The 15,060-nt window shown below is 48.7% G+C and overlaps 1 protein-coding gene across 1 annotated transcript; it reads right to left on the bottom strand.

The window, feature by feature from the left end:
* Positions 1–533: 533 nt before the first annotated feature.
* Positions 534–14,430, bottom strand: ncoa6 (nuclear receptor coactivator 6; the record flags this gene model as incomplete). The annotated part of the gene is made up of 16 exons (XM_079226019.1): positions 534–1,084; positions 1,755–1,888; positions 2,100–2,141; positions 3,411–3,441; positions 3,556–3,609; positions 4,396–7,477; positions 7,572–7,874; positions 8,502–8,920; positions 9,033–9,151; positions 9,250–10,723; positions 10,960–11,091; positions 11,555–12,415; positions 12,540–12,662; positions 13,198–13,320; positions 13,425–13,580; positions 14,139–14,430. 16 exons carry the CDS (start codon positions 14,428–14,430, stop codon positions 1,038–1,040), a joined length of 7,392 nt encoding a protein of 2,463 aa, XP_079082145.1. The 3' UTR covers positions 534–1,037.
* Positions 14,431–15,060: the final 630 nt, after the last annotated feature.

The following is a 15,060-nucleotide window of genomic DNA, read 5'->3' as shown; positions in this document are numbered from 1 at the left end:
GGAGTCCCAGCGTTTGCTTACTGCGCATGCGCACACTGACTGAAAATACTCTGCGTGGTGTCTACCTGAACCAAAGTACCATTCAGCGTGAATACTTCACATTACATGTACACCTTATTTTATTTATTTATATACATATATATAAAAACTAATATATAAATAAATATAAAAACAAATATATATATATATATAAATATATATAAAAACAAATATAAATGTATATACAAATAACTATATATATAAATATATATGAATAAATATAAAACCATATATGTACAGAAATAAATATAAATATATATGAATAAATATAAAAACAAATATATGTAGATAAATAAATATGTAGATAAATATATATACATTTATATGAATAAATATAAAACCAAATATATCTACATAAATAAATATGTAGATAAATAAATATATATGAATAAATATAAACAAAAATACAAATATGTATATATATGTATACATAAGTAAATATATATATAAAAACAAATTTAAATAATTATAAAAATATATATATATCATTTTTTTATTAATTAAATAAATACAAATTACATCCATAAATGTTCTGACCAGGGTTTTTCTTTTGCTCATCAATAACATAATATTTGTAATCCAGCTCTGGGAGGAATTAGCAGACTCATTTCGACACAGTTTCACGCGACAAAAAGCAGTAGAAAATTTAATTCAGTTTTACAACATAATTATACAATCATGACTAGCTCCATCGTCAGTCTTCACGTGATTAATCCAGCATTTAATATATATATATATATTTAAAAAAAGAAGCACATTCACACAAAAAGAACAACAAAAAACAACACAATCCGTCTCGCACACATTCTAACTACAATCTCACATGCTAGTGTGGACACGACAACAGCATAATTCTTCTCAAAACACAATCTGTACATTGGTTTCTCCCTCCACTGAAAAGTTCATGATCTAGAGGGAACAGAGAAACCCATCAACGGATTCACAGGGAAACTAAAACATCTACAGTACGTTCACAGGGTTCCACAACCGTGTTGGGACTATTTAGACTTCCTTCGTTTGGCCTGAGTGGGGCTCGCTCCAGTTTCTGTTGAAGAGAAACACAAACGGGTCAGAAAATGTAATATATCCCTAAATCATCCCCTGCTTTATGGTCTGTTTGACTCTAAATGACCATAATTTACTAAATGAACATCATGCTGTATTGAAGAAGACTTGAAACTAGAGATTGAGACATAAACTCATGTTTACAATGTTTACTGAGGGAATACATCAAGAGAAGTAGAGTCATTTATATAGACTTCTATACAACCAGAGGAGTCGCCCCCTGGTGGTCAGGAGAGAGAATGTAGCTTTAACACATGAAGCATAGACTTCTATACAACCAGAGGAGTCACTCCCTGGTTGTCAGTAGAGATAATGCAGCTTTAACACATGAAGCATAGACTTCTATACAACCAGAGGAATCACCCCCTGGTGGTCAGTAGAGAGAATGCAGCTTTAACACATGAAGCATATACTTCTATACAACCAGAGGAGTCACCCCCTGGTGTTCAGGAGAGAGAATGCAGCGTTAACACATGAAGCATAGACTTCTATACAACCAGAGGAGTCATCCCCTGGTGGTCAGGAGAGAGAATGCAGCTTTAACACATGAAGCATTGACTTCTATACAACCAGAGGAGTCGCCCCCTGGTGGTCAGGAGAGAGAATGCAGCTTCAACACATGAAGCATAGTCTTCTATACAACCAGTCACCTTTGACAGCGGCGCTGGTTCCCGGCCGGGCCGATCGCTTCCTGACGCCGCTGTCTGCTACCGGCTCCTCCTCCACCTCCTTCTCTGCCCGGGAGCTGCGTCTGCTCGGGCCTTTGGGCTTCTCCACCACAGCCCTGGGAGGACCAGATGGGAGGAGAAGAAGAAGAAGAACACGAGGGCGTGTTACTAAAGACGTAGGTGTGAGTGACCTCTCACTCAGTGAAGGATATAAAATACTCTCTGCTGTTTTTCCTCGTCTACCACAGATGCGTCCATCTTCCTTCCCGTCGGCGACATGAGCTGCATCGAGTCTTTGCAGCGCAAGAAACGTACAACAATACATACCTTGGGACTAAGTTGATGGGCGTCTTTCTTTTCTTTGCCCATCTGTGATAGAAGTGGAAAAACAGCGGTGAACTATGAACTGTGCTCCACAAACACGGCGTCACTTCCACCTTATTAAAGACAGAACCCCAGGAGAAGATGTGAGGCTTGAGAAATAAATAAAAATAAAGAGTTCGGTGGAGCTGTTGCTTTGCCATGGGCTCTAATTAAAAAGGAAGATTGTGAGGAAGATCCCTGAGCTCAGCCCCCTCAATACTATAATAAAATAATTTAAATAATTGTGATTAAAAACAAGTTATTTACAATTGAGATATTTCTAAATATTATTTCTAGAGCAGCAACAGTTATGTTTACAACAGTAAAGTCACGATATGAAGCAATAAATATCTCAATGGAAACAAATGTAAACAAAACAAAAAACACTTCTGAGTGAAGTTTATAAAAGAATTAAGAACTCCGACGCCAGTTATTCCTCCAATCTTTAGTGCTTAGCTCGTGTAAACATGCCGCGGTGGCCGACGGATTTAGGTTTCACTTTCGTTTACGCGTTCACCGATGTGTTGATGAAAGTGTTAGCTTTTCGCTTGCCGATATTTTAATGCACGTTAAGCGTACGATCGCAGTTCCATGCTTCACGTCACCTGGTGCTGCACCACAGCGGCACGTCTTCGTGTGCGTTTGTGTAGTTGAGATCGAAGCAAATGTATCACTGCAGTGCATTAAAAACATTTAAAAAATACTAATAATTAAAAAAAAAAAGCACAAATAACGCCCAGGGCTCATCAATACTACGATCTTTAATTATTTAGCACCGGTTTCTGAACACATCCCTCCCTTCAGATAGCGTGTAAAAAGAAAAGAAAAAGAAGCCAGTGTCCCTTCTGGGCTGCCGTAGAAACACAGAATGCAAGATGGCGGCCTCCGTGGAAGACGACCGCTCCCTACGCAGACATGAATGAGTTTTGGGTATACACCAATTAAAAACATAGTAATGAATATTATATGCAAAATCTGCCATTAAACCCCTCCTAAATGTTACACACTGTTCCTTTAAGCTTCCAACACGCATTATAATAATCATATTAATGTACGCCAACAATACATACCGAGTGCCGGCTCACTGTTTACCATGCGCCTCCTCGGCCAACCAAATGAACTCCCTGAGTCTCAGCAGTTAGAAATGTCTAAACCTTTCTCCGCCGTTCTTACGACCAGGCCAACGTTTCAGGGGTCAATAATAGTAAGGACACCTTCAATGGACCCCAGGAAGCGTCACACAGCTAATCAACAGCAGTTAACGAGGAATCTCACCCTTGCTCAGAACCCGTGGAGACCTCTTCACCTGGACGGGACAAAAACCAGAGTCAAGTCTCTGCCACCTGGTCCCAAGTGACTAATCTGACATTATACGGAATTTACAAGCATTTACAAACAACTTCTTAAAACAAAGACTTACCCGTCTTCTCACTGGCAGCAGGTTCCTGGGACGGTGGGACTTGTTGAATAGGTGCTGGGAGAGAAACGGGTTAAATAGTTAATCGGACACATTTATCAGCTAGGAATGTTTCAGTGAGTCTAAACTACGACCCACAAACTGTGTTTGCTAATGTGCGTTGAGCATTAGTCTCCTCCTGCTAGCAACGTTCTCCTTTTTAAACACGAAAAAACAGGAAAAACTAATATGTGTTGGCTTCTATACAACCAGAGGAGTCGCCTTCTGTTCCTGGAACCCAGTTCACTTCAACACATGAAGCATAGACTTCTATACAACCAGAGGAGTCGCCCCCTGCTGGTCAGTAGAGGGAATGCAGCTTTAACACACGAAGCATAAACTTCTATACCACCAGAGGAGTCGCCCCCTGGTGGTCAGGAGAGAGAATGCAGCTTTGACACATGAAGCATAGACTTCTATACAACCAGAGGAGTCGCCCCCTGGTGGTCAGGAGAGAGAATGCAGGTTTTAAGACACTTTCGAATCGGCTTCACTCGGCAGAACCGGAGTTTGCTGCCTGGTACCAACAACAGCCATGTTGGTCGTTTACGTTCATAATGATACTTTTGGGGAGAGGGCCGTGTTGACAATTTGGAGACTTTCTTGGTAGATTTAGCGGCTTTTGGAGCTAATGCTGCGAGCTACTGTCATTGGAGGAGTTGACAACACTGCATCCAGCATACTCTTGCTAGGTGATCCTTCTCAAGATTACCAACCCAAGCTTTAAGGTTACATTACAGCCTGACCAAGTATTACAGCCATGAAGAGGTCACTATCCTGTTAGCTTGATAGTTGTGCGTTTACCTGGGGTGGTCTGAGTGGTTTCTACAGATGCAGCAGCTGGCAGCATGGGGGGCTCCACAGCTGGGGGGTTAGGCTGAGCTGGTGGAACTCCACTGGGGTTTGCAACTGGAGAGGATGTGGTGGGGCCAACCTCCGGAGACGGAACAGGTCCAACAACAATTGGAACAACGGACGGTACTGGACTTTGCACGGAAGCGACCGTAGTGAGCAAAGTAGCAGACGAGACACCCGTGGTGGCACCAACCACAGTGACTGTAGGAGCTTGAGAAGTCACACTTTGGGCCTGGTTTGAGACTGAAGCTGGCGCCTGGGGGACAATCGGAGTCGAAACAGCCACTTGGCTGGGAGCCGGGGTTGGAGAGGAGACAGCAGGCGGAGTAATGTTCGAAGCAGAAGCAGCAGCACTGGTCTGGGGAGCTGGTGCTTCAATCTGGAGGGCAGAACTCGCAGGAGGTTGAAAGACCGCTGGCGGCACGGCTCCGGTGGGCACCGGCACAGGCCTTTCTGCAGGACTCTGCTGGGTGTCAGCTGTAGCAGAAACGGCCGCAGCCGCCGCCGCAGGTTTACCTTTCACTTGGGCAGTGGGTGGTGGCGACATGGGGCTCTTTCGTATGCCGTTAGCAGCCCCAGCACTAGAGCAGAGAGGAGGAAGAGGAAGAGGAAGAGGAGGAGGAGAAGCCAGGGGTGCCTGGAAGGGAGATGATGCTGAAGGGCTTGGATGGGGAGATGGCTGCCGTACTGGGGGACTAGGTTTCTGAGCAGAAATGACCTCACCTAGAGTTTCTGTTTTGAGAGGCCCCGGGTTAATTTGCGGAGGGGCTGCAGGAGTACCAACAGGGACAGATGAGGACAAACTAGTGGCAATCTGGACCTGTCCAACAGCACTTCTGGTCGGCTGAGTGCTGGCCATGTTCGCACCCGAAGACTGGGAGGAACTCGGGGCGGGAGAAAGTTTGATGTTCGCAGCAGACACTTGGATAGGCCCCACCATGGTGACTGGCCCCGATACTATTGTGGTATTGGGAGCAACGGATGCACCTGGGACCTGGAAAATTGGGTTGATAAATACAGGCGTGGTAAACTGAGGAGGACGGGGCGCAGGGGCCTGCTGCCGGATGTCCTGAGGTCTAATGTTCTTGTTGGTGACAGCCACCATGGTGGAGGCTATGGATGCGGGCGCCTGGGGAAGAGGGGGTAGGGTTATGGGGTTAGACGTGACAAACACGGTGATCTGATTGGGTGAAATTGCGCTCGAAGTGGCAGGGATCTGTATGACCGAGTGAACGCCCGTCACAGGTTTAGGACTGGGGCTCGGTTTAGGACTGGGGCTCGGTTTAGGACTGGGGCTCGGTTTCGGAGCCGAGCCGGAGTTAGAACTGGTACTGACAGTCAAGGCGGGACTGCTTTGACCGGAAGTGACCGGGTTGGGGCTTCCACTCGTGGTGGCAATCGTGTTAGTACTGAGGATGGGGCTGATGGTAGTTGTTGGGTTTAGTTGGGTAGTTGTTGGGTTTACGCTTGTACTGGGATGGATACCGAGGACGCTTGAGATGGGGTTCTGGCTGAGGCTGGGGGTCGTGTTAGAGGTCACGTTCGTGCTGGGGTGGGAGCTGGAAACGGTCGGGATTGGGACAGCAGGTTTGGGTTTAGCTTCCGATACATTGGCAGCGGCAATGGTAGTGACAGCAGCTGGCATGTCTGTGCTCTGGGAGTTACTGTGGAGCGGTCTCTCTGGGTCCAAAGCAGACTTGGGGCTATCCTTTCCCACAACATCCCTGACTGCGCTACCCTGCGTGGGCCGAGGAGGTAAGTTTGCGATGCCCGAGTTATCCAGCAACTGGTTCAGGGAGGTTGGCGCTGCCCGGAGAGTGGGCGAGGCCGCGGAGTCCTGCGCAGGTGCCGTTTGCGCCGGGAGCCTTTCAACCGTGCCGGCCTTCGGCTCCAAGTCCGGTTTGGGCTTCTGAGGCAACGGGAAACGAGGACCTGCCATCCTGGGAGCCGACAGCTCCCTCAAAGGCTGCAGCTGGGGTTGAGGCATCTGTCGCTGCTCTACCGTCGCCGTCATCATTCCCTGACTTTCCCTGATTCCCTCGACGGCGTTACCTGGCATCCCGTGGAAGGGACTGTGGGTCTGCTGCGTCTCCACGGCCCCACTCACCTGTGAGGGCACAGATACTGGAATTGGGGGCACTGAGGTAGGGCTGAGCATCATGGTCTGCCCCTGAGGGTTGACCAACTGCTGCTGCTGGGGGGGAGGGCAGTTGATGGCCATCTTCGTCCCCTTTTGTCTCCCTGGACTTGGGGTGGCCGACTTACGGCTGGAGGCTGGACTCGACCTCCGGCTGTTGCTGGGACTCGCCCTCTTAGCCTGCCCTCCAGGCTGCTTGTCCTGTTTTGCGCCTGCACCTCCAGCACCAGTAGAGAAAGACTGTTGACTGTTGTTTCCACCCACACTGCCGTTGTTGTTGCCGCCCTGTAAAGTTAAGCTAGGAGGGGCCTGCCCGATGGCTTTCAGAGTTGTCGGGTTAAGACCTTGCTGATCAAATCCCCTGTTAAGGTTAGGCTGTCTGGGAGGCAAAGGAATGTTGATTTTGGGCGGAAACAGCCCTGCAATGGAGGCGTTTAGCCTCTCGGGTGAAAGGTTGATTTCGGAAGGTTCGGTACTGGGTGGGCGATTAGTCGGGGTGAGGGGATGGTGGTATGGCCGGGGGCTGGCTCTGTTGGGGGTTTTGGGCCTGGAGCTCTGTGAGGCTGTGGGCACATTGGGGAAATGAAGGCCCGGCATGGGGCCTCCTTGCTGAGGTTGACTGGATAACTGCTGCTGCTGCTGCTGCTGCTGCTGCTGGGGACTGGCGCCGGTGTGCTGGGGCATCGGCGACGGACCGGGGCCTTGCTTCATCATGTGAGTGTTGGAGCCCTGATTGCCCATCATTTGTTGGGTTCCATTTCCAGGATGCTGCACCCCAACATCTGGACCGCCGGGCTGCTTTGGGTGAGCCCCTGCAATGGTTTCTTCAGATCCAGTGCCTTGAGGACCCTGCCCGACATCCGGGTGGGACATTCTTCGCGCGGCTCCTGCGAGCTAGAATGAGCAATTAAAAAAAAATTAAAAAGTGTACAATTTCACTCCCACAAGTAATATTGTGTTTACATATGCTGCAGCACATGGCCCTCACCTGTGGGTTCACCATCAGGGGCATCCCTCTTGCTTTGTCAGGTGACGGCGGTACCCCTCCATGTCCTGGAAGGCTGATCATGACCGGCATATTGCTTGGCTGCGAGACGGGAAGCCTCTGCACCTCCGGTGGGTTGCCCATCCCCCGAGGAGGGATCTGCCCTCCTGGAGGGATGGACATGCGATTCTTTGCCTGCTCCTGCTGCATCTTCAGCATCATCATCATCTGCTGCTGCTGTTGTTGCTGCTGCTGCTGCTGCTGCTGCTGTTGTTGTTGTTGTTGCTGCTGCTGCTGTTGTTGCTGCTGCTGCTGTTGCTAAAATGCAAAAATGGGGATCACAGTTACAAAAAGGTGCTACATTTGAAACTCAGAGGATGACGTAATCACATTTGAGTAAGCATTTTGCAGCCAAATCAAATTGTTTACAGGAAATTCAACCTTTGTTTCTTTATAATAAATTGAATACGTGACTTCTTTCCTTACAGGGTGTGTACCAGTGGCGGGCCGTGGATTTTCTACCTGCGCTTCAGTGCTGTCTCTACTACAGCTGAACAACCTAATCACCTCATTATGACGCCACAGCTACCGGTTATTATTTGTTTTGTGTAAACACAAACAGGAAGACCACCCCCTCACGCTAGGCTTGTAGGCCTCTCACTCGTACTGTCCATCACCAGCAGCACACATTCTATACCGGAGATTACCGCCAGGAGAGTCATACTCTCTAACAGCTGTATAACAGCTGGGCGCAACCTTTATGCGAAAGGCGTCATCAGTAAATCCACCAGCAAGTCCGTTTCTCAGGCATCAGCCTGAGATTCTAGGTTCTTCTACTTCTCTATGGGCATTTTGCATTTTAAGTGTGAATAGATAAACTGCTTACCATTGTATTGATATCATTAAGGTACATGTTGATAATAATAATAATACCTGTTGTAGCAGGTGTGGCTGTTGGGTTTGCTGCTGCTGCTGCTGCAGCTGGTGCGGGTGCATCTGGGGCTGGCCCTGACCCGGAGTCTGCGGGCCCGGCATCCCCTGCTGCCCTTGAGCATTCTGGAGACCCTGCATCTGTTGCATCTGTTGCATCTGCTGCTGTTGTTGTATCTGCTGCTGCTGTTGTTGCTGTTGTTGCAATTGTTGCTGCTGTTGTTGTATTTGTTGCTGCTGCATTTGTTGTTGTATTTGTTGCTGCTGCATTTGTTGTTGTTGTTGTTGCTGCTGTTGTATCTGCTGCTGTTGCATGTGCTGCATTTGTTGTTGTTGTTGTTGCTGCTGCTGCTGCTGCTGCTGCATGAATTGCATCGGTACCTGCTGTAACACTCTCTGGTCTCCAGGCTGGCCAGGAAAGCCTAGATAAAGTGTAGAGAGGCAAACATACAAATCAGAGACAACGTGCAAATTAAGCTACACAACTAAAAGAAATCAGCAACTGAGTGCAGAGTCAAAATGATTGTAATTTACCTGCTGGCCTGTTGGCAAACTCTGGGAGTTTCTGGCCAGAGTTGTCTAAACCCAAACTCTGTTCAGCACCCAGGTTTGGCAGTTCGGAATCCTCCATGCCAGCAGCCCCATCGAGCCCACTAAGAAAATAAACAGATGGTTCTGAATCAATTATGAAATGGAACAGAGAAATGTCCACCATGGGAAAAACAAACCTGTAAGAAATATAGATCCTTACCCGAGTCCCTCTGCTTGCTGTGGTCCTTCTCCCTCTTTAGGCTTCTTCTTTCGCGCCGGTTTCTTCTTCTTGGGTTTGGCCTGATTGGCCCCGCCCGCCCCCTGTTTCCCTCCTGGCCCAAACTGGCTGGCCGAGATGTCGCTCTGCAGCAGGTTGACCAGCAGCGGGCTGGTCAGAGTCACGTCCTTGCTGACGGGGAAGCCTCCCGGCTGCACGCAGGCTCCCGCCATCGGCATCTGACCTTGGAACTGTGGGTTGAAGTTCATGCCGTGTCCTGCAAAGTGGCCGTTTCCCATCTGCATGTGCTGAGGCCCCCCCATCATGCCTTGCTGCGCCTGCATATCAGGGCCCATCTGTTGGACCCCCAACTCTCCTACCCCACTATTAGGATCTCCCAAAGGATGTGGGTGCTGTTGAGCTACCTGTTGTTGCTGCTGTTGTTGTTGCTGCTGCTGCTGCTGTTGTTGCTGCTGCTGCTGCTGTTGTTGCTGCTGCTGCTGCTGTAACATGGCCTGTTGCTGTTGTTTCTGCTGCTGCTGCAACTGCTGCTGCTGCAACTGCTGTTGGATAAGAGGATGACCAGCAGGGAGCCTCATCTGTTGTCCGTGCATGCCCATCGCTTGATTAGGGTTGCCAGCAATGGGCATGCCCATCGCTTGATTAGGGTTGCCAGCAATGGGCATGCCCATCGCTTGATTAGGGTTGCCAGCAATGGGAACCTGCTGGGCCTGCTGCTGGTTCATCTGCTGGTGTTGCTGCTGCTGCTGTTGCTGCTGCTGTTGTTGTTGAAGCTGCTGCTGCTGCAACTGGTGCTGCTGCTGCTGTAACTGCTGTTGTTGGAGTTGAGCCATTTGCTGCTGCTGTTGTTGTTGTTGTTGTTGTTGTTGTGGGGTCATCTGCTGTGGGGTCATCTGCTGTGGGCCAACCTGGGCCTGGAACTGAGCCATGTTACCAGCAACGTTTGGAGCAGGGCCACGCATCATCTGGCCGGGCATGACTCCAGCTGGAATCTTGCCTCCAAATGCCTGCTTGTTGCCTTGCATCTGGTTGGCAACCATTTGTTCCATCATAGAGTTTTGTTGCTGTTGCTGCTGCTGGAGGAGCATGGCCTGGTGCCCTTGGCCTCCAACCATCTGACCCTGCCCATGCATCACCCCCTGGCCTTGCTGAGGCATCATTTGCTTGGGTGGGGTCATCCCTCCCCTCTGCCCTTGACTGAGGGGCCGTGAGAGGACGGTCTGACCGCCACCCTGGCCTTGAACCTTCTGGCTGGGGGAGGAAGACACGGGCTGGGCCTGATGCTGGAGGCCCATCATCTGGGTCTGGAGGCCAGGCTGCTGCTGCTGGCCCATAGTGGGCCCAGCGGTCGTACCAGGGGCCAGACCTGCCATGACGCTTTGCACACCCATGACATTGGGCTGGACGTGGGGTGGACCCTGCATGGAGTTTGGAGCGGAGGCCGGCGGCAGAACTCCTGTTGTAAAACGAATAGGAAAAAAAACACACACAAAATGTTTCACAACGTGTGATATGTTATTATTCTCTCAGCTAACTCTCTTCCCATCTTATATTAGACAGGGTTCATACACATTCTGACCAATCATTTTGTGAAATCTGGGTTAAAACATGAAAAAGTGTTATTTTTCAAATGTGAAAAATCGAGCCTCATACATGAGATCTTTGTGATTGCGTAGACAGTGAATATCTCACCTGTGTGGGTCATCGCCTGGCTGCCCTGTAGCTGCTGGTTGGCTCCGCCCACAGGGGTTCCTGGAGCGCTGGCACTCACCTGACCTTGGACAAAGTTTGGGTTTGAAAAGCCCATCGGACGCTTCGGCATGCCTGTAATCAGTTTTTTCGTTGATTTTGTTACTGCAGACGTCGGAGCACTTTACCAATAACTCACTTTAACAATCACGCACTTTAACAATAATGCACTTTAACAATAATGCACTTTAACAATCACGCACTCTACCAATCACGAACTTTAACAACAATGCAATAACGCACTTTACCAATAACGCACTTTACCAATAACGCACTTTAACAATCACGCACAATAACGCACTTTAACAATAGCGCACTTTAACAATCACGCACTTTACCAATAATGCAATAACGCACTTTACAAATAACGCACTCTACCAATCACGCGCTTTAACAATCACGCACTTTAACAATCACGCACTCTACCAATAATGCGCTTTAACAATCACGCACTTTACCAATAACACACTTAACCAATAACGCACTTTAACCAATAACATACCAGAAAGCAACAGAATGAGTACCGACAATGACCCACCTGGGTGAACTTGGGCCCCCGGCTGCCCGTGCTGGGGCATTCCCATGAAAGCCTGTTGCATGTTACCCTGTTGCCCGAGGCCGGCTCTTCCCGGCGAACCGACGCCCTGGGGGAACCCCTGCGGAGTCGTCGGTCTCTGAACCATCATGGGAGGAGTCCCCGGGGAACCCTGCTGGAAAGGAGACGAGGAGGAACCCGGGGACTTGGCGGTGAGGTTGCCCGGTCCAGCCGTCGGCGGAAGGGGCGGAGGGGGCCGTGGCGGTCCGGCAACACCGCCGAGGCCGACCTGCAGGCCTTTCGGCTGGGGGGCAGCAAACTGACCCACCACCGTCTGCTGCTGCTGCTGCTGCTGCAGCTGTCCCATGCTGTTGAACACCTGCCCCGCCTGCTGGCTGCCAAACGGGTAAGGGGGCGGAGGGTGGCTGGGAGTCTGGACCGTAGCGAGAGAGGGAGGCCGTGGAACCATTTGAGCCATTTGGGGCGGGGGCTTTCTCCAGGCGGGGCCTCCTTGGGATGCTGGTGGCTGGAGGACCCCGGAGGGCAGCTGGTTCCAGCCAGGAGGTACAGACATCTGGCCCGACGGGTTGAACGGAGGTCTTGGTCCAAGCTGAGGCAGCTGGACCTGCTGCTGCAGCTGGACTTGCTGCTGCTGCTGCTGCTGCTGCACCTGCTGTTGGTGATGCTGCTGCTGGAGCTGCTGCAGGGCGGCCGGGTTTAGCGGCCTCCCGCCCTGCAGGGCCTGCATGTGATGGGCCGCCTGAGGAGGCATTGGGCCCGAGACATGGAGACCACCACCCTGTTGGTGCTGAAGTTGCTGTTGCTGCTGAGCCGACATACCCGGCATCATTGGATCCATGACATCTGTGGAGAGAAGGAGGATGCAGTAGTTTAATACGTTTCCCCCATTATTGTACCGTCCATGCTGTGAGATATTCAAAAAGTTACAACATGCATCATTTGACGTACAAGAAATAAAGACCTGAACCTGTCTGTGAAGATGGTCTCTGAACACGAGGATGCATCTGTCCACTGCCGCCCGGCAGCATAGCCTGACCCGCCATGCCGGGCCCAGAGGGAACCATCGCCGGGTTAGCCATCCGTACCCCTCCTTATGGAAATATGTGTACAATTGTTACATGGAAACAGGCAAATTACTTACATTTACCGAGTGACAGTTAACAGTGAATAAGAAAATAAAAGAATCATCAATAACTAAAGAATGGCAATGACACTCTTAGGAAAATGAAACAACAAAGCAATACAATCAACTGTTTAGTTTATTTGTGTTCACAGCTTTTAATGGATTCATGTGCATATTGTAGCAATGCATAGTGCACTTTAAACACTGAGCAATACGGTAATCATATTTTTGTGCAATACTTCTACTATATTTTGTGCCTTATTTTTACTTATTTTTTTACCTTAAGTTTATTGTAATTCTGTGTGTTAGGAGGACCCAGAAAAATAAGCTTTTCATAAAGTAACTGTCCGTTATCTGTGCATATGACAATACAAATATCTTGAATCTTAAAGACGAAATCATTAAAAAAACACTACCAACTGTGTCATTATACAGAACCACTCCTGTCCAACATGCAAGCTTAAGTTAGTGTCAACGAGTAACCAATTCAGTGAACTATTACCTGGACCCGGCTGACCTGGAAAGCCGACATCCATCCTCATCTGTCCCGGTGCTCCGATTGGTCCGTTCACTCTGACTTCTTGTCCCCTGTTTGGTCCCACAGCCACGTTGATGGCCCCTTCCCCTGAGAAACAGCAGCGTTGTTTACATGCTTTATTCTTAAAGACACACACACAAACACACACACACACACACACACATCCTGGAGATCGACGGCTGCGCCGTTACCTTCGATCTGCACAGAGAGGATGCCGAGGTCTCGGAGCTGCTGCTGGTTGTTCTGGGCCAGCAGCCTGAGTCGCTCAGCGGCGTCCCGAGGAATGTTGAAGGTGACCCGCACGCTGTTCCACGGCTCCACGTGCCGCGGGCGAAGCCTCTCTGGGCCTTAAAGAGAGGAGACATCGAATGGATAGAAGTTGCAATTACAGCGTGAACAAGATTGAAATTGTAAACAAATAGAAATCTAGACAAGACTGGTTAGAGCAGTGATGTTCAACCAGTGTGCCGTGAGAGATCGTCAGGTGTGCCGTGGGAAAATGTCCAATTTCACTTAAATCGGTCCAAAAAATTATTATTTAGTTGCCGCAAATAATTTGTCATTGTTGAGCGTCTGAGCTGCAGTATAGAGGCTGGCCGAGTTATTAAATACTCTTCCATGCCAGTAGGTAGCGCAAGAATTACCTAGCATATATGCTCTATTATGCTACAATGTGACATGTTGTAACTTTCTTGGTTGGATTTCTTTATTGTACTGCCAACCTGAATTAGCCGGATAGAAGTATTCACCCCGTTACCGATGACGGGCCTAAATATTCCCACTGTGTCAAAAGCGCCCAATTACACCCGAGAAGATAACGGCTCATAAAATGATCTGTATTCATCCGGGCAGAAAGACCCGAGGTTGTGTTTTAAGGAGACGTTTGTTCATGGAAAGGAACTAACCCAAATCAAGCATGTTCGGTATCCCACTGAGGATGGACTCCAGTTTCTGAGAGAAGTCCTCATCCTCCATGTTCCCCTGGAAGGCAATAAAAACTGCAGAACCCGCTCCCTCCCCTCCGCTTCCCTCCGTGCCACTTTGCTTGTTGACTCCCTCTTCTTCCTCTTCTTCTTCTGCGCCTCCATGACAACTGTCAGCATCCTCCCCGACGCCAGAGTCCCGGTCGGAATCGTTATCCGGTTCCAGGCGCCCGGTCCCCTGGGACGGCAAAGGCGGGGAACATCGATGCGCCATCCTCCCCCTCTGACTAGGAGTGGCCTTTGAACCGTTTCATGCTGGAGAGAGAGAGAGAGAATGACTGGGCCATCACAATAAAAACACAAGTGGCACAGAGGTGACAAAGTACACAGACAGACACACACACCCTTATTCAAAATTATGTAAATAGATGACACTTTAAAACACCTTTTAAAAAGGTGAATTTGTGACATTACTCTGTGACAGAATGTCAAAAGTGTGTGTATGTATGTGTGTATATATATATATATATATATATATATATATACATACATACACACATATATATACACATACATACATATACATACATACACATACATACATATATATACACACACAACACACAACACACATATACACAACACATACATATACACAACACACACACCGCATCAGTCAGGTTATGCAGGAGTGTGTATATAACTATACATACATATATTTAACGTTATGTATATATTCAGTCACTTATTTAAATCCGCTCCTCCGTTAGCTCGTTAGCATTTTAGCATTAATGACGGGCCTCAGCTAACGTCACGAAGGAACAAGTCGACAGAGAAAACAACAAACGTCCTCTATTCCCGCGTCATTGAGCCGACAGGAACAAACCCTCACACAAATAAATAA

This window comes from Taurulus bubalis, assembly GCF_910589615.1.
Source record: "Taurulus bubalis genome assembly, chromosome: 11".
Classification (NCBI taxonomy): Eukaryota; Metazoa; Chordata; class Actinopteri; order Perciformes; family Cottidae; genus Taurulus; species Taurulus bubalis.
The sequence above is the reverse complement of the archived record's forward strand: the minus strand, read 5'-3'. Positions and strand labels throughout refer to the sequence as shown.